The sequence below is a fragment of the Pleurodeles waltl genome, chromosome 7, assembly GCF_031143425.1.
Source record: "Pleurodeles waltl isolate 20211129_DDA chromosome 7, aPleWal1.hap1.20221129, whole genome shotgun sequence".
Taxonomy (NCBI): Eukaryota; Metazoa; Chordata; class Amphibia; order Caudata; family Salamandridae; genus Pleurodeles; species Pleurodeles waltl.
Genome location: NC_090446.1, coordinates 437,131,138 through 437,158,602, shown reverse-complemented (window position 1 = coordinate 437,158,602; position 27,465 = coordinate 437,131,138). Strand labels below are relative to the sequence as shown.

The window sequence follows — 27,465 nt, the reverse complement described above, 5'->3', positions numbered from 1 at the left end:
GTTATGGATTGTGTTGGTGACTGTTTTCTTTCTCTTGATAAATGGTCATTATGTTCTGGATGCTCTTCTGTCCAGCCAGTGGATGAAGTTTTAACTCTATATCTTTCCTCACATAAGGTCCGAAGAGTCTTGTCCCTTGTGAACATTTCAGCTGTACCAATTCCAGATGGGATTGTTTGGGATAAAGTTCCCTTTGATATATACAGGCCTACTGAGGTTATACAAATTCCATATGTATTCAAAATCTCTATGACTGATGTAATTCCACCTGGTGTTGTTTCTGACGACTGGGATGTTCAAACAGTTGATTCAGTGCTTGCTGAGTTGCAAGATTACACTGTATTTGAAAGTGATGATGTGTACACTAACACAAAGAATTATGGGGAAATGTTCTGTTATAATCATTGGGGACATTACTACCTGCACCTAGCAACAAGACATAGATCAGTATTTAATTATACGCAGTGAACACTGTTCAAATCCACCTGTGAGGAGCTCAAAGCACTATTTAGAAGAATGTGCATACTTTTCTGGGCATGATATTAAAAATGCAGTCATACTACTTCAAGTTACTACCTTCTAAAATTAGGAAGATTTTGCTAACTAACACTAAATTGATTTATTCAGATTCTTTTGTTTCCCGACTTGCATTTGAAGGATACGAATACTGGAAGGACACTATTGATGTAAAGAGTGTATGGGGACACAAGATTGGCAAATTCAGGGTAGGGAAGCTTTATTTAGAGCATGCCTTATTCCTGTACAAATTATATATTTTTTAAAACATAATTCAACAGACATGCTGCCTAGGGTCAGCAAATATAAAAGAAATAAATGCGCTGAGTATCCCCACACTAGCCAAATTCACCAATTGGCAATTATTCCTCAATGTCACAGAGGAGGAAATAAAGGCTAAGGTTTAGGATGGTACCTATAATTTGTCACTTTCCAGTCCCGCCGGGTGGTTATTGTGGCCAGTAGACACAAATGTGTGTCAGGCGTGTTTTGTTAATTCCTCAGGGGGTTTCAAGATAAGATGGCTGGACCCTCGCTTCGTCTTGGGTCAACACTCCGGTATGGTTAACACATACAGTGTGGGTAAAGTGTACCAACAATGGCTGCAGACTAACACCTTAGCAGCAGTTAAAGAGCATCTTAATCTCCTTTCTGAGGAAATGGACTTGCAGTATTTCTTGCTAGGTCCCAGGAAGCCCCGCTCTAAGAGATTCTTGTACGCCATATACAATGAGAACTGGAAGCTTTCATAAATAGAAGCGGCTGCACGTTTGAGGCAGGTAGTTAAAGAAAATTGTGAAAAGGCTTTAGCTGTTGTCGACAATGGCATGAATACTCTGTCCAACAGAATATACACCCTTAATAACATAATGTCATCTGCAATTGACATAATTCAGAATGGCATGCCCCTTCTACACCATGGACAATATCAGCTGTGATCCATCAGGTTGGATGTTACAGATTCTCAAGAATGGCCGAGTTCCATGGAAATACATTAACAGCAGTTACCTGTTGTAGGAGGCTGGCCTGGCTTATAGTGGGTACCAATGGTACATACACCTTGTGCCAGGTCCAGTTATCCCTTATTACTAGAGCAGTGGTGTTCTAGCAGCTTAGGCTGATACAGGTAGCTAAAGCAGAGCAGCCAAGGCTGAACTAGGAGACATGTAAAGCTCATCCAATACCACTTATATCATATAGGTACTATAACATAAGAAAGACAATACTCATAGTTACTAAAAATAAAGGTACTTTATTTTAGTGACAACGTGCCAAAAATATCTCAGAGGATATACTCCCTTGGGAGGTAAGTAAAATACACAAGATATACACAACAAACTAAATCAGGAAAGTAAAACAGTCAGAAAGTAGTGCAAACACAGTAGAATACAATAGGATGCAATAGGTCTAGGGGCAACACAAACCTATACTAAGAAAGTGAAATGCGAACCACGGATGGACCCCCTAGGCTAATGTAGTGTGTAGAGGGTCGCTGGGAGTGTAAGAAAACACTAAGGGTGTCAAAGATACCTCACCCCAAGACCCTGGAAAGTGGGAGTAAAGTACTACTATTTCCCCAGAAACACTCTAAATTTGTGATAAAGGATTTTGCAAGGACCACAACAGACTGCAAAGCACTGAAGACTGATTCCTGGACCTGAACACCTGCAAAGGAAGAGGACCAAGTCCAAGAGTCTCTAAAGTGTCCTGGTGGGGCAGGAGCCCACTAAACCCCAGATGAAGGTGCCAAATGGCTGCCTCCAGATGGAAGAAGTTGAAGATTCTGCAACAACGAAAGGTGGTAGGAACTTCTCCTTCGTGCAGAAGATGTCCCAAAGCGTGATGGAGGATGCAGAGTTGTTTCCTTGGCAAAATACTGCAAGCAAGCCTTGCTAGCTGCAAGAGTCGCGGTTGGAGAAAAAGGGTGCTGCCCGGGCCCAGGAAGGAACAGGATGTCGCCACTTGGGAGAGGAGACAGAGGGGGCCCTCAGCAACATAGAGAGCCCACGCACAAGCAGGAAGCACCCACAGAAGTCCTTGAACACGGGTTCAAGAAGACTGAACACGGTGGTCATCTCAACACTGCAAAAGGAGGTCCCAAGATACCAGAGATCAACTCGGAGCTGAGCATCGCAGGACGGAGTGCTGGGGACCTAGGCTCGGCTGTGCATGCAGGATTTCTTGGAAATGTGCACAGAAGCCCTTGTAGCTGCAGAACACGCGGTGCACAGGATTACTGTCTGGGGAGAGGAGGCAAGGACTTACCTCCTCCAAATTTGGACAGTTGGACCACTTGACAGTCTGAGTCACTTGGGTCCACCACCTATGTTCCAGGGGCCAAGTTCATTAGGATGAGAGGGGTCCCAGAGTACCGGTGAAGCTGAAGGTTGGTGCCTACTGAAGCAGGGGGAAGATTCCGTCGACCCACTGGAGATTTATTTGTGGCTTTCAGTGCAGGGTGAAGGCAGGCAGCCCCCAGAGCATGCACCACCAGGAAGCAGTCGAGAAAGCCGGCAGGCTTAGGAGCTACAATGTCTCAGGTTGTCTTCTGGCTACTTTTTTGCAGTTTTGCAGGCATCCTGAAGCAGTCAGCAGTCGATCCTTGGCAGAAGTCGAAGAGAGAGGTACAGAGGAACTCTGGTGAATTCTTGCAAGTCGTTATCTGAAGAAAAGCCCACTGGAGGGACCCAAAATAGCGCCCAGAGGAGGATTGGCCACCTAGTCAGGTAAGCACCTATCGGGGGGGTCTCTGATGTCACCTGCTGGCACTAGCCACTCAGAGGCCTCCAGAGTGCCCTCGCACCTCTGGAAACAAGATGGCAGAGCTCTGGGAGACACTGAAGGAGCTCTGGGCACCACCCTTGGGGTGGTGATGGACAGGGGAGTGGTCACTCCTCTTTCCTTTGTCCAGTTTCGCGCCAGAGCAGGGACTGGGGGTTCCCTAAACCAGTGTAGACTGGCTTATGCAAGGAGGGCACCATCTGTGCCCTTCAAAGCATTTCCAGAGGCTAGGAGAGGCTACCCCTCCCCAGCCTTAACCACCTATTTCCAAAGGGAAAGGGTGTAACACCCTGCTCTCAGAGGAAATGCTTTGTTCTGCCTTCCTGGGACTGGGCTGCCCAGACCCCAGGTGGGCAGAACTCCCAGTATGCCAAATAAAATTGGTAAATGTGGTCACTAGCCTACAGTGACAAATTTAAAGGCAGAGAGAGCATAAGCACTGAGGTTCTGGTTAGCAGAGCCTCAGTGACACAGTTAGTCACTACACAGGTATACACATTCAGGCCACAGACAATGAGCACTGGGGTCCTGGCTAGCAGGATCCCAGTGAGATGGGCAAAAACAAACTCACACACAAGTGAAAATGGGGGGTAACATGCCAGGTAAGATGGTACTTTCCTACACCCCCCCCCCCTCCAAACGAGGGACAATAATGCTAACCTTGCCCAGATGAGTCTTCATTGTCTAAGTGGAAATATCTGTAGAGTCCATCTGCACTGGATTGGGTACTCCCAGGCCTATGTTCTACTGTATAGTCCATTCCCCTTAGGGAGATGGACCGCCTCAACAATTTAGGGTTTTCACCTTTCATTTGTTTTAGCCATAGTAGAGGTTTGTGGTCTGTTTGAACAATAAAATGAGTACCAAAGAGGTATGGTCTTAACATTTTCAAGGCCCAGACCACAGCAAAGGCATCCCTCTCTATGGCAGACCAATGCTTTTCTCTAGGGGTCAACCTCCTGCTGATAAAAGCAACAGGTTGATCCTGGCCCTCATTGTTTAGCGGTGATAGAACTGCCCCTACCCCTAATTCAGAAGCATCAGTTTGAACTATGAATTTTTTGGAGTAACAAGAGTTTTTCAGGACAGGTGCAGAGCACATAGCCTGTTTGAGCTCATCAAAAGCCTTTTGACAGCTAGCCATCCATAATACCTTTTAGGCATTTTCTTTGATGTGAGGTCATTAAGAGGGTCAGCTATAGTGACATAATTCTTTATGACCCTCTCCCTTGGGTTTGAGTTGTAGGGGGAGCCCATTCCCTAATGGTTTGGATCTTCCCCTGCATTGGTGCAATCTGTTCCCCACCTACCACGTGGCCCAGATAAACCACTTTCCCCTGCCCTATCTGGCACTTTGAGGCTTTGATAGTGAGGCCTGCCTTTTGCAGGGCCTCCAAAACGTTCCACAGGTGGACCAGGTGATCATCCCAGGTGGAGCTAAAGACAGCAATATCGTCTAGATATGCTGCACTAAAGGCTTCCAATCCTTGGAGGACTGTATTCACCAACCTCTGAAAAGTGGCAGGTGCATTTTTCAATCCAAAGGGCATAACAGTGAACTGATAGTGCCCTCCAATGGTTGAAATGCTAACTTAATTTGCCAATACCCTGCAGTTAAATAAAAAGTGCTTAGATACTTGGCCAAAGCCAGTGTATCTATCAGCTCATCTGCCCTGGGTGTAGGGTGCAAAAACAATAGATGATGGACGGGCTAGCTTGAATCTGGTGGCATAGCAAGCACAGGACCGACGTCTGGGCATACCTTTCCCAGTTGGGGCGACAAATGTAAAAACAACAGATGATGGATGGAATGCAGAGCAAATCAAACATTAACCCCAAGTCACAGATCTGGGTTTAATCCATCAGTTTTTTTTGCCTGCCATGCCATTCCAGTTAGGACCCAGCCATATGCAAATCAGTCTTGACCTTGTTCCCCATGGGATCAGTCCAGCCCGAACTGCCAGGCAAGGTCCTCCCTGGACCAGAAACAAGAATTCTGGGACCGGTTAAAGGGTATCACCCTTCATCAGCCAGGCTAGCTTGAATCTGGTGGCATTGCAAGCACGGGACCCATGTCTGGGCATGTGCTTTGCTTTGCTTTTGCTGCCATAAGTGCACCGCGTATGCCCAGACATATATGTAAAAATGGGGGTAACATGCCAGGCAAGATGGTACTTTCCTACACCTGTTTGCTGTTTTTAATTTATCCAGGGAACGACCGATAATGGCTAAAAGGGAAGCATGTTTTACCATGCTTCATATAGAAAAGTTCGAAAAGCTGCCTTTCACGGTTGCAGAAAGTCCATCAATAGAACAGCTCTTACATGGCATTATAAATCTGCCCATTTCCACTTTTCGTTTCACGAAATGTTTGAAACATCTTACTGTTGGCAAATGCGAGCGGCTAGGAGATGGCAATAGTAAAGAAGAGTGGGACTTGCCTTTTGAGTGCAAGTGTTTGATGGGCGAAACAAAGGTCTTTCTCAGCGGAAGAGAATGTGAGACTATTGTTAGTCATTCAATGATGTGCAAACAGGTGTCCCTCCATGGCCTTTGCAACGTGGGGGTCGCGAACTTGGCCTGTTTTCTGAAGGGTACTCCCATCCCTTTGATTTGTCCATCATTTCATATACTTTCGAATGGAAGTTACGTGGTCCTGAACAAACAGAGCTGTTGTGGAATGAGACCAGGAATTGCCTGCGCAATTTCCATCTATAAAATTGTAACTTGTTGTGGACATGTTCTATTTCCCCTCCACACAAGAGATAAGAGTAGCAGAAATATGGCCTCACGTTGAATATACTAATGTAAATTATGACAAGCTGAGCAGACTAAAGACGCTGCTGTTCCAGAAACACTTTGCGTTGACATCGGCTAGAGAGACATATGCTCTCAAGGTAGCAAGATTATCAGCCGAGATGCAATCCCTATTAAATACCAACTTCCCCAAGCACTTTGGAGAGCTGGTTTCCAGAATATTTAATGCCTTGAGCACTACGGGGATGATACACTTCTTTAAGGCTGTTGGGTCTGGATTTATCTCCATCTTCCAGACTGTGTTGCGAGTCATTCCATTGGCAATCCATTCACTCTTTTCAAGTGTGTTTGACGGCTTTCCGGTGATTTTGGCATTGATTGGTGGAATACTGCTGCTGCTGTTCCTGATATGGAGTGGTTGTTCCTTCTAGGCTAAGCGAAGTGATGGAGCTACTACCACCAGCCCAGCTGTACCATGATCGCATGGTGCAGTTCTTTGGTGCTCCATTGCTGGAAGAATTGGATCATGATTGGTTACTGTCATTCCGGCCAATCCTATGGTGCGTGCAACCGGTCTTCCATTGCACCTGTTGCCTCTTTAAGGGTTTACCTTTGGTGTGCCTTGCTGTTCCGCTGGTGCGTCCTGTGGACAGAGAACCTCTGGAGTTCCAGATGAGTGTTTATTTTCAGTTGTGCCCCATGAGACTGAGGCTGATTCCCCAGACCACCTATGAGTCACCCCTCGACAACTTTCTGGCTCCTTCAGACACTTTGGATGGTGCTGCCTTTGCAGGTGATCCTGCGCTTGAGGCTGCTGCACACTTCTGCTCCGTTGACCCGTCTGCCAAACCTGTCATTGATCTGACATCTGATGATGTGGAGTCATTTCTCAGTGCACTTCCTTTCGATGACTTCAGAGACATTCTTCAAGATCATGACTACTGTTAACTGATTTGACCATTGGCTTTATTCCAAAGTTTCAAAAATATTATGCCAATTTGCTTTATTGATAAGATTGGCTTTAGTCTGCTGTGCTTGTCATGGTCGACATTTTTATCTTTGTCTGTTTTCAGCTGTTTTTAACTAATTTTTAAGAAGATTTTAACTTGTTTTTAGCTCAGAGCTCAACTTCCTCATTGACGACCATAACAACCACAATACCTTATTACTATGCGAGAACCTGGACAACTATTGCGCTCAAGCAACTGGTTACCTCACCAACGCACATTGCCGGGGACACACTTGACTTCATCTTCTCCGCCAACAACGTCACCATTGATGACTCAACACCGCTACACTGGACCAACCACTACTGCATCCATGTTTCCATCTCTACACCTACAGCGCACACCAACACCACTCGCCCACCCCACAGGAAATGGAACCAAACCACAGAGGTGCAACTAGTCAACACCCTCAGCAACTCGCCACCCCTGACACAGCAGATGCTAACACCTCAGCATGCCACCTCTGCAAATGGATCACTGACTGCCCCAACACCCTTGCTCCTCTCCGAACGACTACAGGGAAACATACCACCAAGAAATCCAGCTAGTTCACTCCCGCACTCCAGGAATCAAAGCGCACCTGTAGGAGGCTGGAGAAGAAATGGAGGAGCAGCAAATCGCCAGAGGACCTTGCAGCCTTCAAACCCACCATAAGATCCCACCATGGCTTCATCAGATCCACCAGGAAAACAGCCCTGCAAGACCGCATCAGCACCACCACACACAACACATAAGAACTTTTCAGTGTCATCAAGGAATTCGCCAAACCACTAGCTGAGACCACTAACATCTCTCCATCCCAGGACCTATGTGACAGACTAGCTGCATTCTTCCATCGGAAAATCAAGGATATCTACGACAGCTTCGGACCCAAGACTCTCTGAACTCACACCACCACCCCAGGCAGGATCCACTGAACCACCACTGATCCTGCACGCCTGGACCCCCCTCACAACAGGCGAGACTCACTCCATCAGGAGCAGCATCCACTACGGAGCCCACACCGACCGCTGCCCACACTACATCTTCAACAAGGCCAGTGCCTCGATCACACCTGAGCTCTGCAAGACCATCAACTATTCCCTAGAGTCAGCCACCTTCCCTAAGGACTGGAAGCACACCGAGATCCGCCCACTATTGATGAAACTCACAGCTGACCCAACGGATCTCGCTGCTGCCTTTCCCAGACAAGGTCGCTGAAAAAGCAATCAACATTCAGCTCCGCCAACACATTGAGGACAACAATATCCTGGACATCTCCCAATCAGTATTCAGAACTAACCACAGCACGAGACCACTTTGCTCGCCGCCACAGATGACATCTGCCCTCTCCTCGATCGTGGCCAAAACACCAGCCCTCGTCCTACTAGACCTATCGGCCACCTTCGATACAGTGTCCCACCGCACCCTATGTGCCAGACTCCACACAGCAGGAATACGCGGCAAGGCCCTTTGATGGATACACTCCTTCCTGACAGGCAGAACGATGGGAGTCAGGCTCCCCCACACCTGTTGGAACCTACAGAAATCAGGTGTGGAGTACCCCAAGGATCCTCGTTAAGCCCCACGCTGTTCAACATCTACATGACCCGGCTCACATCAATTGTCAGGAACTACGGTCTGAACATAAGTCTCCTACACTGATGAGACTTAGCTGATCATCTACCTAACTGAAAACTCCTCAACGGCCGAGAAGAACTTCAATGACAGGATGGAAGCATTTGCCAGCTGGATGAAGGAGAGCTGCCTTAAGCTGAACTCTGACAAGACCAAGATCCTCATCCTGGGGCCATCCTCCTCCGCCTGGAACGACTCCTGGTGGCCCTCAACACTTGGTAGCACCCCCAGAGACCATGCACAAAACCTGGTCGTCGTCCTCGACTCAGCGCTCACCGTGACAAGACAGGTCATATTCATAGTCTCCCCCTGCTTCCACACCGTCCGACTCCTACGGAAGATCTTCGGATGAATCTCTAGCGACTGCTGCAAAACCGTGACACACTCCCTGATCACAAGCAGACTTGACTATGGCAAGGTACTCTATGCCGGAAACACCAAGAAGGACCTGAGCAAGCTGCAACAAATCCAGAATGCCGCCGCCAGACTGGTCCTGAACATTCCCCGCCGAGAACACATCACAGAACACCTGAGAGACCTCCACTGGCTCCTTGTCAAGGAGAGGATTAATTTCATACTCTTCGTACACACCTACAAGGCCCTCCAAAACCTTGGACCCAGCTACTTTAACCACCGCATCACCTGGTATTCCAATGCCAGCCCTCTCCACTCCTCCCAGCAGTTGCTCGCCACCGTACCCCGCATAAAGAAGTCCTTGGCTGGAGGAAGATAATTCACCTACCTCACAGCAAAATGTTGGAACACCTTACCACTCCACCTCAGACAGTCGCCATGGTTACCTCAGTTCAGAAAGGACCTCAAAATATGGCTCTTTGACTGAACCCTGAGGACATACCCCACAGCCCCTTGAGACCCTATGGGTGAATAGCGCGCTCTACAAATGACTGAATGAGAGCATTTTAGCTTGGACTCATACACCTGCTCTGAGGTCATCACTGTGGCATCATCCTTGTTCCAGCAAGGGGGAGGGTGTAGTGGATCGGATTTAGTTTTAATAGGAATTAGTTTAGCTTAACCTTCTGGCTTGCAGGCCTGTGCCCCTTCACCTAGTGACTTTTAACCTGCTTATCCTGCTCGGTCTTAGCTTATTTATTTAATTATTTCTTTCAAATGGCTGCTATGTTTATAGTTAGTGAAAAGTTTTGATTTTACTTCACAGTGCCACTCTGCGAAGGCATCACTATCAGTTTTAAAATTAAGTGAATTAGGTAGGTATTCAAATCGTGTCCCTCTCCCACTTACGTGTGATAGAACATAATATACTTTTGAAGGGAATTGTTTATTTAATTGCCGCCCCGAGCATGCCTCCTTATCTATTGTTTGGGAACATACCTGCATCAGGGTTCTTACAAGATCTGTATAAAACATCTCATGCAGACAAGGTTATCAGAGGGATTCCTACTAGATGCTATTGAAGGCATCTATGCTGCACGTCGCCTTGATGCAGACCCAGCATTCGTGTCCGTGCGGAATCTGATATATAGACCTCATTCCAAGGTAACAAGGGTTGGGGGGTGCTTCTCGGGGACCTGGTAATGGCAGATTAGATTTATCACACCTAGCTTTCTTTAGGTTAGAGATTATGTTCTCCATGCTAGGGTTTTAGGGATACTTAACTTTTCATGTTATTGTAAGATGGTGGGGGTCTTTCTATTCACAACTCTTGTCGTTACAATCCTGTTTGTTGCATTTTACAGTAGATTGAGTATTGTTAATAAACCTATTGAAAACTTTACTGCATCTCCTTCATTGCAGGTGTGTGACTGAGACTTATTGCTCATATGAGAAAAGGGTACGCTGTTTAACCACAACTCCCATAGATGTCAAACTCTTAAGTCCGTGCGTAAAGGCCGCCAGAAATCACCTTATACTGTTTGTGTTTTTGGTGAGGTACTGCTTGTGAGCTGGGAGGGTTGCGCAGACAGTTGTGACTTGTTGTAGGATTGGCCTAGTCGCCTACAAACAAAAGTGCTGTCATCCCTAAACAAGCAGTCACGCCTAGAAGCGAGAGTCCAACTACAACAGACCCACCCTCCTGCCCTTAGAGGTTCCCCTCAGACAGAGATTATTGACTCCTACGTGTGCCTGAAAATCTGAGGGAATCAGCCTCTGTTGGGAGTGTTCTACAGGATGCTGTCGCCTAATTGGCTAAAGTTATGTGCTTTGGTCCTTTAAAAAAAAAAAAAAGGACATAGATGGGCCATAAAACCTATGATTCAATGCCTGTCTAGCTATTATAGTGATGCACATAGCTTTATTATAGTACCGTAGGACTCCCACTGCGACAGAAAATGATTCAAGCATGTGAATCTATGAAAGTTGCCAATACTGGAGTACCACAGTTACAGGTAAGTAACTAATTTTCATACCATCACTATTTGTGTTGCTCTTGATCAGTCACTGTGAGTATGCCTGCAACCACTACTTCATGCCTGGTTTCCCTTCTGCTTCAGGTTCTTCTCCAAAACTCTCTGAAGGAAGAAAAGAACAAACTGCACCGCCTACAAACTGAGCTGGACACCAGTGAGCAGGTGCAGCAAGACTTTGTCAGGCTATCGCAGACTCTACAAGTGAGTTTCAGCTGCAGAGCCTTAAGAGATTCTGAGAATGAAATTATAATGTTACCTGTCTATAGCCCCTATCAGGTTCAAGGGTTAGTGCTTTGGCAGAGGGCCTTGCAGTAAACATGAAAAGAGCCAACAAAAAATCACTCAAAAGGTTTCCCTACTTTTTGGCTAATGAGGTTTCTCTCTCAAGAAAATCAAAGGAAAGATCCCAGGCAGCCCTGTATAAACAGGCTGACACTGAAAAGGTTGAAGGAGGGCTATAGGAGAAAGGAGCTGTATTTTTTCCTATCCATTTAGGGAAGAGGGCTTACTCTCTTGGTACTCCCAATCTTTTTTTTTTTTTTTGAGTGGTGCTGATACCTTGGTGCCTTTACCTACAGAGCAGTAATAGTGATAATTCCCCTACCTTGTTATGCGCGTCACCTGTAGCTCAGGCCCTTAACTACTGGGAAAGTCATTATTAGCCATAATTGCCTCCAGATTCTGGCAGTATGCTTAAATATGGCAATGTGGTACTATTATTGGTTTACATGCTGTAAACAATTCCGTCATCTAGTGGTTCAGCTCAGAATGTCATCTTGTTTTCTTAAAACATTAACCCCGATTCCAGGATTTAGCTAAATTCTCAAAATCCTGAACACTGAGTATTTCGACATGTGGTAATTACTAGGTCCAATAAATATTGTACTCCCACAATTTTCCCGTAGTCTAATTTGACACGTCAAACATTCTCAAATTTACACTGGCAACAATGTCCTGTAATTTTGGAGATTTATGGAACTTAGTGCAGTTTTCACAAAATTTTGCATGTTATGGTCCATTTCCGAGGTAAAACTCAGAAAAGAAGGATATTTACCAGACCCATTACCTCACACTGCAATGTCGACATTTACTGGGTCCACTAAAATACCCCAACCCGTTCGGGGGCTGGTAATCAGGACCGTTTGACCAGACACCATTTTAGGATTGTTTTTCCACCATCGAGTTTGACAGGTTAAGTGGTGTCAGAAAGGACATAAAGAACTAGAGGATGAAAATCCTTTAAGGATTGCAGAAGATACTAGAGTTTCAGAATTGTTACTTGTTGCTAATATAATGTGTAAAATACCTGTAGAGCACACTGTAATCCAGTATCATTGATTCACATGCTTGAATCATTCCTCGTAGTCAAAGTTGGAGTTTCACTGTATCATAGTAAGCAGTCTTTGTCAGTATGTAGGCTGTAAAGGGAATACAAAGTTCAGGTTAATAGACTATGTCAATTTTTTTTTCCGTTTTTTTTTTTTTAAAGTTGAACAGTGACCAATCAGGCGACAGTACCATTTAGAACACTCCCAACAGCGACATCTTGCCTCAGATTTTCTACCACACGTCATGTGACAGGCAGTCCCTCTGAGCTCTGCTTAGTTTTCTTCACAGTTTCTACTCGAATACTTCCAGTGGTGTTCCAGTATGTCAGAAGTGATGAAAAAAGGATTATTTTGGCTTTGTGGGACCTGGGCAAGAAGAGGCTGCATTGAGAGGATCCACACACAGAATGTATCTATTGCCTTCACCTGCCCCACAGGTAAAGACTTAAAAATTTGCAGAACCTTTTCTACAAAGACACTTAAGAATAGAGAAGGACGTATTTTGCTTTGGCTTCAAAAGCTAAAAATAAAGACTGTGGTTATATCTGAAGAGGAGGATAGTGACAGTTCTGTCACCTCTCAACTAAGATCTAGGAAGAGAGATAGGTCACACTTGGGTCACCTCAAGGACATAAAAAAGCCTTCAAAAGATGCATCATCTAGTGTCTAAAGGCTCCTGTCACAACGAAAAGAGCTGGCATAGAATCCAGATTTGAGCCTACCACTCCCTCTGTGGTAGTATCTATCTGTAGGAGGCTGGCCTGGTTTGTAGTGGGTACCTTGGGTACTTAAACACGGTCCAGTTATCCCTTATTAGTAAAATGTAGTAGTGTTCTAGCAGCCTAGGCTGATAGAGGTAGCTATCGCAGAGCAGCTTAGGCTGAACAAGGAGACATGCAAAGCTCCTGCAATTACACTTATAGTTACACAGTACTTATACACAAGTAAAGACAATACTCAGTGTTACCAAAAATAAAGGTAGTTTATTTGGGTGACACACAGCCCAAAATATCTTAGAGGCAATACTCCTTCTGGAGGTAAGTATTATACACAATATATACACTAGACACCAAAATAAGGTAAGTAATTAGACGTATGATAGTGCAAACAATAGAAATGCTATAGAATGCAATGGGAGAAAATAGGTCTAGGGGCAACACAAACCATATACTAAGAAAGTGGAATGCGAATCACAAATTCCCCCCTAGACAAGTATAGTGTGTAGATAATCACTGGGAGAGTAACAATACAGTAAAGGTAAGTAAACTACCCCACCCCAGAGCCCAGAAAAGCAGGAGTAAAGTACTGCAAGTTTCCTTAGGACACACTATCTGTCAGGATTAGAGTTATTGCAAGAACCAAGCAACACTGCAAACAACAATTGGTGGATTCCTGGACCTGAAGACTTGCAAAGGAAGGAAACCAAGTCCAGAAGGCGAAAGAAGTTCCAGGAAGGACAGGAGCCCCTGCCAACCCAGAAGAGGGTGCAAAAGAAGAGTCCCCAGTTGGACAAAGACTACAGAAATGCACCCAAGGAAGATGTCAGCGGGTTCCTGCGTGATGCACTGGATGCCCCACGAAGCGAAGTTGGATGTAGGCGAGTTTTGGGGCTGGATTCCTCCAACAAGCCTTGGTTCCGGCAAAGTCACGTTTTGTGTCAAGTTGGTGCTATCTGGACCCAGGAGGTACCTGGGGTCCTCAACTCAGTGTGAGGAGAAAGAGGGGTCTCTCAGCACTTTAGAGAGCCCTCAGAGCACAAGATAGCACCCACTGGAGTCCCAGGACACAAGGATAAAGGAGGTGCAAAATGAGGTTGGTGCAGCTCTACAAAAAAGGGTCCCATGTCGCCAGAGATCAACTCAGCGAGTTGAGCGTCACAGGTTAGAGTGCTGGGTGACTTGGGCCAGGCTGTGCAGGAAGGAATTTTGTAAATAGTGCACAGTGGCCTCATGAGGTTAAGAAGACGCAGTACACAGGGTGTCACGAACTGCACTCGACTTCTCACCTTTGGATGCAGGATTGGAGAACACACCCGGTCTTCTGCAGGTTCTGGATAATCCCAGATAGGGGCGACCCTTTCTAGTAGCCAAGGTGCCGCTTGATAGGGAACGCCAAGGCAGACCGTACCCTCCAGAAGGAGTCCCAGAGGAAAAAACCCCAAGAACTGGGGAAAAACCTCAAACAGGAACCCCTAAAAAGAAGAAAAAAAAAAAAAGGACTTGAAAACAGGAAAAAAATAGGCAAAAATACTCCAAGGTGAAAAAAGGAACGACGAACATAAGCGAAGAGCACTACCAAAGGGAAGTGTTTGCAATGCAAGGTAAAGCAAGACTGAGTGGCTTATACACTGAAAAAGGGGAAGTGACATCACAGGAAATGAAAAGAACACCATCTTGAATTGGGAAAAAGGCCATAGAAAAGAATAGGGAAAAAAGGCAGTATATAAGAAAAAAAGCATGCTGAGATATGCAAACAGGAAGAAGACAATATGGACACCAATATAAACATGAAGAAAGGCAGAATACAGAGGCAAGAAAACAAAAAGAAAAAGAAAAAAAACAGAAGACCACCACCGACAGGGGAGACAACAGTGCCCTACAGCTGGTAAGGGCAACGCGACCAGGAGCGCAAAACACGCTTCCCGGGACGCGTTGCCAAATTGACAAGAAAACACGGGGAACGGCGCTCCGAGAATCGGCAGCGCGTTCCGACCGCGAATGTAAAAAGAGACGCTGCGTTGAGGCGCGGCGTCACAGTAAGACCCCTCCCCGAGGCCCCAGGTTTGTCAGGGTGACGGTCAAAAAACAGGCAAACCAAACAGGGAGCATGGACGGAGGAGGCATCCTCCCAAGAACAATCACTGAGAGGGTAGCCTTCCCAGTGAACCAAAAATTGCAGTCTGCGCCGAAAAAATCGGGAATCATAAATTTCCTGGACTTCATATTCAGGCTGGCCATCAATGAAAAGAGGAGGAGGACGCTCGAATTGTCAGTGGTGTTGATCCGGAACAAAGGGCTTTAATTGGGACACATGAAAAACTGGATGAACCCTAAAAGTATGAGGCAATCGCAGTTGCACAACACAGGATTCAAGATTTGCAAAATCCGAAAGGGTCCATAAAAACGTGGTTTGAATTTATTGATAGAAAACCGGGAAGGTAGAAATCTGGAGGAAAGCCACACCTTGTGGCCTACTTAATACAAAGGTGCCGTTTGTCGATAACGATCCGCTTTTCGTTTCATTGCTTGTTTCGAAGCTAAGAGAGTTGTATGAAGTAGACTGTGGATTTGGCGGACCCGTCGTGCAAAAGAAGTGACTGCAGGAACAAAAGAGGATGTACTGGGAACAGTAGATATGGCCTTAGGATGAAATCCATAGGTGCAATAATAAGGTGTGGCCTTGGTCGCACTATACACTGTTTTATTATAGGAGAACTCGGCAAGGGCAAGAAACTCCGACCAATTACTCTGAGTGGCATTACAGTAACATCTCAGATACTGTTGGAGTTCCTGATTCACTCGTTCAGTTTGACCATTCGTTTGTGTATGGAAACCAGAGGATAAGGAGACCTCAATGTTTAATAAGGCACAAAAGGCTTTCCAGAATCGTGACACATACTGTGGCCCTCTGTCCGAAATTACCTCTTGGGGAAGACCATGGAGGCGAAAGATATCCCGCATGAGTATGCGACTCATTTCAGGGGCTGTCGGTACCTTTTTTAACGCTGTGAAATGTGCCATCTTGGTGAAAGAATCTACTGTTACCATGATTACATGGTTACCAGAAGAGGTAGGTAAGAAACATATAAAATCCATGGATAATGTACACCAAGGAGCTGAAGGAACCGGTAAAGGCCTTAATAAACCTGCTGACTTAGTTCAGGGTGTCTTGGTCTGAGCACATACTGGACATGCTGAAACATAGGTTTCTGTATCTGTCTTAAGCGAAGGCCACCAAAATGATAGTTGTAGCAGCTCCTGGGTCTTCTTGATTACTCAATGCCTGGCTGTCGGGGAATCATGACCCATTTGCAATGCCTCCGTCTGGACTTTCTTGGTAAGTAAAAAAAAAAAGAGCTTGCTGATGAATCCCATTCCGAAGTAGAAAGAAACTGGTACTCCGATTTAACACATTCTTGAAAAGATTGAGTAGCTCCATTGATCCTACTAGACTCAATAATATGTGGAGAAGAGTTCTTAGCGACGTCAGGATATCTACGGGATAAAGCATCTGCCACTGAATTCTGGGAGCCAGGTATGTACGTGATCACGAAATCATACTGGCTAAAGAAGAAAGCCCATCTTGCTTGACAACTATTGCGACACTGGAAACTCCGAAGACATTGTAATTTGCGGTGGTCAGTCCTGGCTTCAAAAGGCTCTCTGGATCCCATCAAGAAATGCCTCCATTCCTTACATGCTACTTTGAGAGCAAGTAATTCTCGTTCCAGTACTGAATAATTGCGTTCTGCTTCTGATAAGATGTGAGAAAGGTAAAAGATAGGATGTTCTAATCCATTTTGTCTTGTTTATGCAGCAGAACTGCCCCAATGGCTCTATCTGAGGCATCTGTCACAACAAAACATTTTTTGGGTAATGTGTGTCGCAAAATGGGTGCTTGGGTAAAGGCCTTCTTTAATTCTTGAAAAGCGCGTTCAGCATTCTTGGTCCAGACGAAGCCCTTCTTCAAATTCTCTTTCTTAATTGTTTGGGTAATGAAACTTTGTAGGTGGGCAAAGTTCTGAATAAACCGGCAATAGAAGTTTGATAGCCCAAGGAAACATTGCGTTTCCTTTATTGACGCTGAAGAAGGCCAATCTAAGATGGTGCTGACCTTGTCAGGGTCCATGGATATTCCGTATTGATTAATACTGAATCCTAAATACTTCACTTCGGTCTTATGGAATTCACACTTCTCTGGTTTACAAAATAACTGGTTCTTCTTAAGTCTTTCCAAGACCTGCAGTACATGTTCCGTATGTTACTCAGGATCACGGGAATATATCAAGATATCATCCAGATAGATTACTACATATTGGTTTAATAAATCAGAGAACACTGAATCCATGAATCGTTGAAAGACAGAAGGTGCATTGGTTAATCCGAAAGGCATGACACAGTACTCATAGTGTCCGAACGGAGTACGGAAAGCTGTCTTCCATTCATCTCCTTCTTTGATCCGTAAAAGATGATAGGCACCCCTTGAATCTAATTTGGTGAACATCTTGGCTCCTTGAATGGCATCCAATATATCCCTAATTAAGGCTAAGGGGTAACGATCTTTAATTGTTATTCTATTGAGTTCGCGAAAGTCAACACATGGACGCAGATCTTTCGTCTTCTTGGGGACTAAGAAAAGAGGAGCCCCAGCAGGAGATGTAGAGGGAGAAATGAACCCATTCTGTGTGTTGTCATCTAGGTATTCCATGAGCACCTTCTTTTCTTGGTCTGTCAATGAATACATTCTACCAAAAGGTACGACTTCCTCGGGAACCAATGGAATAGCACAGTCATAGATGCGATGAGGAGATAGAATGGGATTGCTGGGTTTCTGAAAAATTCCAATATATTACTGATAACAATCTGGGACTCCCTGAATCATGTTTATGGAGTTAGTATTATCCTTAGTTGACTGACAGGACCATTTAGGAGACCAATAGGAGTTAGGGGAATAACAGTTCTGCTGACAAAACAAAGACGTTAAAGATATTGTTCTCGTTTCCCAATTGATATAGGGGTTGTGTCGAGTTAACCAGGGTATTCCTAAAATCATGGTGTGATTTGGTGAGGCTATAAGATCAAAGGCAACATGTTCTTGGTGCCCTGCAAATGTCAGACAGAGTGTAGGAGTTGAGGCCACCACAGGACCTGAGGTTAAAGGCGAGCCATCAACGGGTGTACCTGCTCAGGAGTCTCTTTAGGAATACGTGGAATTCCCTTATTCGTAGCCCAGGTCTCATCCAAATAGATTCCACTGGCTCCACCATCTATGAGCGCCAGGAGATGTTCTTCTTGATCCTGAGAACTTTGTAACTTGACCGAGAGGATAAACAGGGTGGACATACTTTCTCTGGAGGAACATATCGATGGTTCTTCAGCTCCTCCCGTCTCCTTCCTCCTTACAGGGGATGGGAGTTGGCGTTTCCTGCAGGTCTTGAGGGATGTACCGGGCAACTACGAATCAGATGGCCAGCTTTACCACAATACAGACAAAGTCCCTTTCGCCTTCTATCCTCCCTTTCTGATTCAGTTAATGGACCACGGACAAGATCAATCTGCATGGGTTCTTCAGTGGGGGATGGAGAGGCTTCAGATGGAATATCGTCCGTTCGCCGACTGCTGGTATAAAAACTACCAGGCTGGTATGGGACTCGCTTTCTGCGTCTCTCTATCTTGCACTCTCGTAGTCTGTATTCAATGTTCATGACTTGATCCATCAATTCCTTCAAGGAACAGGCTAGAGGAGAATGTACAAGTTCATCTTTCATTTCTTCACTCAGGCCTCTGCGGAACAAGGTTATAAAGGTGCGTTCCACCCAAGAGGTTTCAGCTGCCAGCTGTTTGAAACAAGTTATATACTGCAGAACATCCTGATTGCCCTTCTGTATATCACACAAGGCCTCCTCAACTGCTGCTTCCACCCCAGGTCTCTCAAACATCTGTTTGAAAAGAGTCAGGAAGGCAGGATAATTAGTCAGGCCTGGATCTTCCGCAGAGACCAGAGGAGTCGCCCAAGCAAGTGCAGGACCAGACAAGGCGCTGATCGTATAGCCCACCTTAGCCTTATCAGAGGAAAATTGAAGTGGACGAAAGGCAAAGAAAACCGTTTAGGCAGCCAAAAACTCCTTTATTTTCAAAGGATCTCCTGAATATCGGGGAGTAGTGGCAGATACGGGTGGTATATCCATTGACCGGGAAGACAGGACCTGTCGTAGTGCAGTGTTTTCAGCCCGTAATTGTTGTAACTCTTGAACTTGTTGTTGGACTGTCTGCAGCATGGCTTGAGCATTTTCTGCCGCTTCTCCTTATGGACCTTCATTGGCTGCCTCGCAACACTGACTCTTTTGGCGTTGCAATCTGTCACGAACTGCACTCGACTTAACTGGATGCAGGATTGGAGAACACACCCGGTCTTCTGCAGGTTCTGGATAATCCCAGATAGGGGCGACCCTTTCTAGTAGCCACGGTGCCGCTTGACAGGGAATGCCAAGGCAGATCGTACCCTCCAGAAGCAGTCCCAGAGGAAAAAAACCCAAGAACTGGGGAAAAACCTCAAACAGGAACTCCTAAAAAGAAGAAGAAAAGACAGGACTTGAAAACAGGAAACAACAAAGCAAAAATGCTCCAAGGTGAATACAGGAACGACAAACAGGAGCGAAGAGCACTACCAAAGGGAAGTGTTTGCAACGCAAGGTAAATCAAGACTGAGTGGCTTATATACTGAAAAAGGGGAAGTGACATCACAGGAAATGAAAAGAACACCATCTTGAATTGGGAAAAAGGCCATAGAAAAGAATAGGAAAAAAAGAGGCAGTATATAAGAAAAAGAGCATGCTGGGGTATGCAAACGGGAAGAAGACAATATGGAAACCAAAATGAACATGACAAAAGGCAGAATACAGAGGCAAGAAAAAGACCAGAAGAAGCCCACCACCGACAGGGGAGACAACAATGCCCTGAGCTGCTCAGACCCCAGGTGGGCACAACCCTGTCTGTGGTGTGGCAGCAGCTGCAGTGCAAGTCTCAGAGAGCTGGTTTGGCAGTACTGGGGGTCCATTGTGGAGCCCCAGGATGCATGGAATTGGCTCCCCAATACCAAATTTGGAATGGGGGGGGACAATTCCATGATCTTAGACACATTACATGGCCATATTTGGGGTTACCATTGTGAAGCTACATATAGGTATTGGCCTTTATGTAGTACACGCGTGTAATGTCGTCCCCGCACTCACAAAGTCTGGGGAATTGGCCCTGGACTGTGTTGGGGCACCTTTGCAGTGCAAGGGTGCCCTCAAACTTGGTAACTCTGCACCTAGCGTTCATTAAATGAAGGTTAGACATACAGGTGACTTATAAGTTACTTAAGTGCAGTGAAAATGGCTGTGAAATAATGTGTGCACTATTTCAAGCAGGCTGCAGTGGCAGCCCTGTGAAAGGGTATGTCTGAGCTCCTTATGGGTATCAAAAGAAATGCTGCAGCCCATAAGGATCTCCTGGAACCCCAAAGCCCTGGATGTAGGAAGGTAGCCTCTTTCTAGCCTTTTTACCCCCACTTTTGGCCTGTTTGTGAGTATATGTCAGGGTGTTTTCACTGTCTCACTGGAATCCTGCTAGCCAGGGCCCAGTGCTCATAGTGAAAACCCTATGTTGTCAGTGTGTTTGATATGTGTCACTGGGATCCTGCTAGCCAGGACCCCAGTGCTCATAAGTTTGTGGCCCATATGTGTTCCCTGTGTGGTGCCTAACTGTATCACTGAGGCTCTGCTAACCAGAACCTCAGTGTTTATGCTCTCTCTGATTTTAAAATTGTCACTGCAGGCTAGTGACTAATTTGACCAATTCTGATTGGCACACTGGAACACCCTTACAATTCCCTTGTATATGGTACCTAGGTACCCAGGGTATTGGGGTTCCAGGAGATCCCTATGGGCTGCAACATTTCTTTTGCCACCCATAGGGAGCTCAGACAATTCTTACACAGGACTGCCACTCCAGCCTGAGTGAAATAACGTCAACGTTATTTCACAGCCATTTTACACTGCACTTAAGTAACATATAAGTCCCCTATATGTCTAACCCTCACTTAGTGAAGGTTAGGTGCAAATTTACTTAGTGTGAGGGCACCCTGGCACTAGCAAAGGTGCCCCCACATTGTTCAGGGCAAATTCCCCGGACTTTATGAGTGCGGGGACACCATTACACGCGTGCACTACATATAGGTCAATACCTATATGTAGCGTCACAATGGTAACTCCGAACATGGCCATGTAACATGTCTAGGATCATGGAATTGTCACCCCAATACCATTCTGGTATTGGGGGGACAATTCCATGCATCCCTGGGTCTCCAGCATAGAGCCCAGGTACTGCCAAACTAACTTTCCGGGGTCTCCACTGCAGCTACCGCTGCTGCCAACCCCTCAGTCAGGTTTCTGCCCACCTGGGGCCTGGGCAGCCCAGTCCCAGGAAGGCAGAACAAAGGATTTCCTTTAAGAGAAGGTGTTACACCCTCTCCCTTTGGAAATAGGTGTGAAGGGCCTGGGAGGAGTAGCCTCTCCTGGCCTCTGGAAATGCTTTGAAGGGCACAGATGGTGCCCTCCTTACAAAAACCAGTATACACCAGTTCAGGGATCCCCCCAGCCCTGCTCTGGTGTGAAACTGGACAAAGGAAAGGGGAGTGAACACTCCCCTGACCAGCACCTCCCAGGGGAGGTGCCCAGAGCTCCTCCAGTGTGTCCCAGACCTCTGCCATCTTGGATGCAGAGGTATGAGGGCACAATGGACAGCTCTGAGTGGCCAGTGCCAGCAGGTGACGGCAGAGACCCCTCCTGATAGGTGCTTACCTCTCTCTGTAGCCAATCCTCCTCTGTGGGCTACTTAGGGTCTCTCCTGTGGGCATCTCACCAGATAACGAATGCAAGAGCTCACCAGAGTTCCTCTGCAATTCCCTCTTCAACTTCTGCCAAGGATCGACCACTGACTGCTCCAGGACGCCTGCATAACCGCAACAAAGTAGCAAGAAGACTACCAGCAACATTGTAGCGCCTCATCCTGTCAGCTTTCTCGACTGTTTCCTGGTGGTGCATGCTCTGAGGGCTGTCTGCCTTCACCCTGCACTGGAAGCCAAGAAGAAATCTCCTGTGGGTCAACGGAATCTTCTCCCTGGTAACGCAGGCACCAAACTTCTGCATCACCGGTCCACTGGGTCCCCTCTCATCCTGACGAACGTGGTCCCTGAAACACAGGAGCTGGGTCCAAGTGTCTTCGATAGTCCAGTGGCCCTTCTGTCCAAAATTAGTGGAGGTAAGTCCTTGCCTCCCCACGCCAGACAGTAATCCTGTGTACTGCGTGAACTGCAGCTGCTCGGGCTTCTGTGCACTTTTGCAAGACTTCCTTTGTTCACAGCCTAGCCCAGGTCCCCAGCACTCCGTCCTGCATTGCCCAACTCGCTTAGTTGGACTCCGACGTCGTGGGACCCTCTTTTGTGACTCTGAGTCGACCATTGTCCTCAGATCTTCTAAATGCCTGTTCAGGTGCTTCTGTGGATGCTGCCTGCTTCTGCAAGGGCTCTCTGAGTTGCTGAGCGCCCCCTCTGTCTCCTCCACCAAGGGGCAACCTCTGAGTCCTTCCTGGGCCCAAACAGCACCCAAAATCTTCAAACGCAACTCTTCCAGCTAGCAAGGCTTGTTTGCGGTCTTTCTGTGTGGAAACAACTCTGCATCCTCCAGCACGCCGTGGGACATCTGACCAAAGGAGAAGTTCCTGGCACCTTCTGTTGTTGCAGAATCTTCGGCGTCTTCCACCCGGAGGCAGCCCTTTTGCACCTTCATCCGGGGTTTAGTGGGCTCCTGCCCCCCTGGACACTTGCGTGAGTCTTGGACTTTGTCCTCTTCCTTTACAGACCCTCAGGTCCAGGAATCCGTCTTCAGTGTTTTGCAGTCAGTTGTTGTCCTTGCAGAATCCCCTATCTCGAATTTACTGTCTTTCTGGGGTGGTAGAGTAACTTTACTCCTACTTTTCAGGGTCTTGGGGTGGGGTATCTTGGACACCCTTAGTGTTTTCTTACACTCCCAGCGACCCTCTACACACTACACTAGGCCTGGGGTCCATTTGTGGTTCCCATTCCACTTCTGGAGTATATGGTTTGTGTTGCCCCTAGGCCTATTTCTCCCTATTGCATTTTATTGTGTTCTACATTGTTTGCACTACTTTCCTAACTGTTACTTACCTGATTTGGTTTATGTGTGCATATATATTTTGTGTATATTACTTACCTCCTAAGGGAGTATATCCTCTGAGATACTTTTGGCATATTGTCACTAAAATAAAGTACCTTTATTTTTGGTAACTCTGAGTATTGTGTTTTCTTATGATAGAGTACTAAGGGCCTCATTACGACCCTGGCGGTCTATAGCACCGCCAACAGGCTGGCGGTGCTACATCAGGTATTCCGACAGCCGCGGTCGCCCAGCCGGGTCCGGCGGTTTCCCGCTGGATTTCCCCCGGCTGGGAGAATCCCGCCATGGGGATTCTGACCCCCTTCCCGCCAGCCTGTTCCTGGCGGTTTACACCGCCAGGAAGAGGCTGGCGGGAACGGGTGTTGAGGGGCCCCCTAACAGGGCCCCATTAAGATTTTCAGTGTCTGCTTGGCAGACACTGAAAATCGCGACGGGTGCAACTGCACCCGTCGCACCCCAGCAAATCCGCCGGCTCCATTCGGAGCCGGCTTCATCTTTGCTGGGGCTTTCCCGCTGGGCCGGCGGGCGATCTTTTGAAGATCGCCCGCCGGCCCATTGGGAAAGTTAGAATGGTCCCTGCGGTCATTTGACCGCGGGGCGGTGTTTGGGCGGTTTCCGCCCGGCAGGTGGCGCCCGCCGGGGTCGGAATGACCCCCTAAGTGATATAAGTGATATAGTAGGAGCTTTGCATGTCTCCTAGTTCAGCCAAGCTGCTCTGCTATAGTTACCTCTATCGGCCTAAGCTGCTAGAACACCTCTAATATACTAATAAGGGATAACTGGACCTGGCACAAGGTGTAAGTACCACAAGGTACCCACTATAAGCCAGGCCCGCCTCCTACACTGGGTACCTAGCTACCATATACTAGGAACTAATAAGGGGGGTCCAGTGTGCCAATTGAAATTGGTAAATGAAGTCACTAGCCTACTGTGACGAATTTTAAAGCAGAGAGAGCATAAGCACTGAGGTTCAACTTAGCAGAGCCTCATTGACTCAGTTAAGCACTACTGACAACACACACATTAGGCCACAAACTATTATCACCGGGGTCCTGGCTAGCAGGATCCCAGTGAGACAGGCAAAACACACTGACATATAGGGTTTTCACTATGAGCACTGGGGTCCTGGCTAGCAGGATCCCAGTGAGACAGGCAAAACACACTGACATATAGGGTTTTCACTATGAGCACTGGGGTCCTGGCTAGCAGGATCCCAGTGACACAGTAAAAATACAATTACATTCACTGACAAACAGGCTAAAAGTGGGGGTAACCATGCTAGAAAGAGGCTACTTTCACACACTTTCAAACTTCTAAAATCCTCTTCTGAGCCAGTGAGGGAAAAAAAAAAACTGACAGATGCATCATCGATGACAGCGTCGTCATTAAAATCATCATTGACGACAGTGTATTTTAAGGTGTCACCAACGACAACATGGTCAAAGACAATTACCGTGTCAGATGGCGACTACAACACTTCCCTCGACAAAAACCACACCGTTGACGAAGACCCCACCGTCGGCCAAGATTGTGTCACCAACGAACAGGATACCATCTATGAAGACCGCACCATCAAGAAGCGTATTCTGAACAGAAGAAGGGAAATCAGTTTTAACGGCATTACTGAGGACACCGTTGACGATGACCTTGTCGACAAGAACAACATCTTTACAAACAGGTGTAGGTAAATTCTAAATCTCTGTCTACCCCTACATTGACCATATCTCCAAAAAGGCTGCAATCTACACCTTTGGTACTGTGCCCAGGAATTACTTCACCTAGCAAGGTGTCCCCTTTCCCACAGAGCCACTTGATTGATGCTGATGATTCCGATGACAGTGATCAGGGCCCCTTTGGTACGGCCCACATCCCATTAGAACTGCTTCTCAAATACCAGGAATGTGAAGAAGAGTATCAAAAGCCTGCGTATCAAGGCAGTCAATATGGTAGTCATCCTATGGATCAATCTCAATACTTTCCACCACAGGATGTGATTGAGGTACCAGCATCCCTGGTTCAAGTCCTACAGGTATGCTTCATGTTTATTAGAGATGTTTCCCAACGCCAGCAGGAGTGCAGCCTGCCCCTGAACCTCCTTCTCCTGCTGCTCAATCACCGTGGACAGTGCCAACCCCGACTCCGAGGATCACATCAAGAGCACCTATTGCTTTGCCTCCTAGGGATGACCTGACATCATCTTCTTCTCAGGAGGATGATGACGACGACAGACAAGGTGGTGAAATTCGATACTCACGATCTATTACAAATGAGTGGGATGAGTATCTTATTTCAACGCTTTCCCCTCCAGCACCACAGCCAGTTGACTCTCCACCTGAGGATATTGGCGGATTTCACACTCATGAAAAGAGCAGCAACCCGGTTCACTTACCAATAACAATAAAGGAATCTGATGCTTCCTGTATTTAAAAGAACTGGCCAGGAAGTCAGTACGAACAGTTCCAATCATAGATTACATATGGAAGGAGGGACTCAACATAATGAAAACACCAGCTACGGTAGCAGTGGTACTACAGTACGTTGATAAAAAAATACAAAGCACCAGAAGGGTAACCAGCTTGCTTAATAGGCATCTGAAACCGGATTTAGTGATTTCCTATGCAGCTCAACACCAATCAAAAAATCCATCTGCTCCGATACCACTCCTCCTAGTAAGGAAGGCCGACGACTGGACAATATTGGGAAAAGATTATCCACTATGGCAGTCACGTTGGTCCAAGCGGCTAACTCCCTTGCAATTCTCAGCAGATATGATCACCAGATTTGGTCTGACATTGCCACATACTTAGAATTTTTGCCAGAGGGCAAGAGTGAAGGCCCGAAAGATTTTGCAGGACAGTGAAGTGTCAGCATCTGAGATCATTGATTGTGTGATGGATATCGTCTCTGTTGGTTTCTGGCAATTGGCAGTCTCAGTAGTTCTCAGACAACAGGGCTGGTTAAAAGCTACTACGTTCTCTCCAGAAGTCCAAACAAAGATCTTGATCATGCCTTATGATGGCGAGGTTTTATTCGGTAAGCATATTGATGATGCACTGCTCACTATCAAGTTTAATACTGAAACAGCAAGATCTCTACTGTAGGAAGCTGGCCCTCCTTATAGTGCATTAACATGAAGTATACTGTGCAGAGAGTCCAGTGGATCACTCAAAGATTTTCAGAGGCAGAAATAGATAGGTCTAGTGCTCTTTTTGTGGTAGTGTGGGTGAGTAGTTAGGGGAGTCATTTGTTGTACGCACAGAGGTAATAAATGAGACACACACTTAAAGAATAAATCTGAGAACAATTAAAATACCAGTTGCTTTTATATATGCTTTGAACCAAAGAACTTTATTATAAGGTAAGCAGTTTTCAGATTAAAAATACTTTGCTGTTTCCAAAGTCGACACAGTGCAATTTTCAGAGCTTTCAGTATTAACCTATGGAAGAAAACAAGACTGCAGTTTCTCAGGTACGTACACGGCTTAAAACCCCAGTCTTCAGGGTTTCAGGCTAGCACCGGGCAAGGTTCAAGTTGGTAGCAAGAGTGCACCCACAGCGGCACGGGGCAGCTGGGTGCCAAGGTCGGAGTCGGTGCCTAATGTTAGTCAATAGAGACTGGGGGGAACTGAAGAAGCGCTGATCCCAGGTAAGTACAGGCAGTGTCATAGGTTGGGCTCCGGGGGGTTGAGGCAAGCACCGGAGGGGCCACAGGGCACCACCAAACTTACACCCTCAGCAGCACAGGGGCGGCAGGGTGCATAGTGCCAACACAGCGTCAGGCTCCCATTGTTAGTCCATGCAGGAGATCACTTTCAGAAGCGGGCTGCAGGCTCTGGCCAGGAGGCCGGAAGAGGCCAACCCACAGCTGCCCAGGTAAGTTAAGATGTCAGGGGTTGTAGGAACACCAACAGTCTAGCCCCCCAAGGCCCAGGGGCTCCGGGACCAGGGGTTTCTTTTGGTGTCAGAAACAGCTTACCAGGCAGGTCACGGTCAGGGTGAGCCCTTGGATTTAGGCTGCAGGCATTGCTGTGGACTCCGGCAAGGGTCATCCCACAATTGACTCTGGGTCAGAAGAGCTGAGAAACCTTCACTGGACTGGTGGGCCACTTGAA

General features: G+C 46.6%; 1 protein-coding gene across 2 annotated transcripts in view; it reads left to right on the top strand.

Moving 5' to 3' along the window:
- The window catches only part of RABEP2 (rabaptin, RAB GTPase binding effector protein 2), a 703,205-nt gene that overhangs the window by 403,036 nt on the left and 272,704 nt on the right, over positions 1-27,465 (top strand). For both annotated transcript variants that reach the window (XM_069243969.1, XM_069243970.1), the window contains exon 12: positions 11,153-11,269. In XM_069243969.1, coding sequence (XP_069100070.1) covers positions 11,153-11,269 — 117 coding nt within the window. The remainder of the gene's footprint in view (positions 1-11,152; positions 11,270-27,465) is intronic.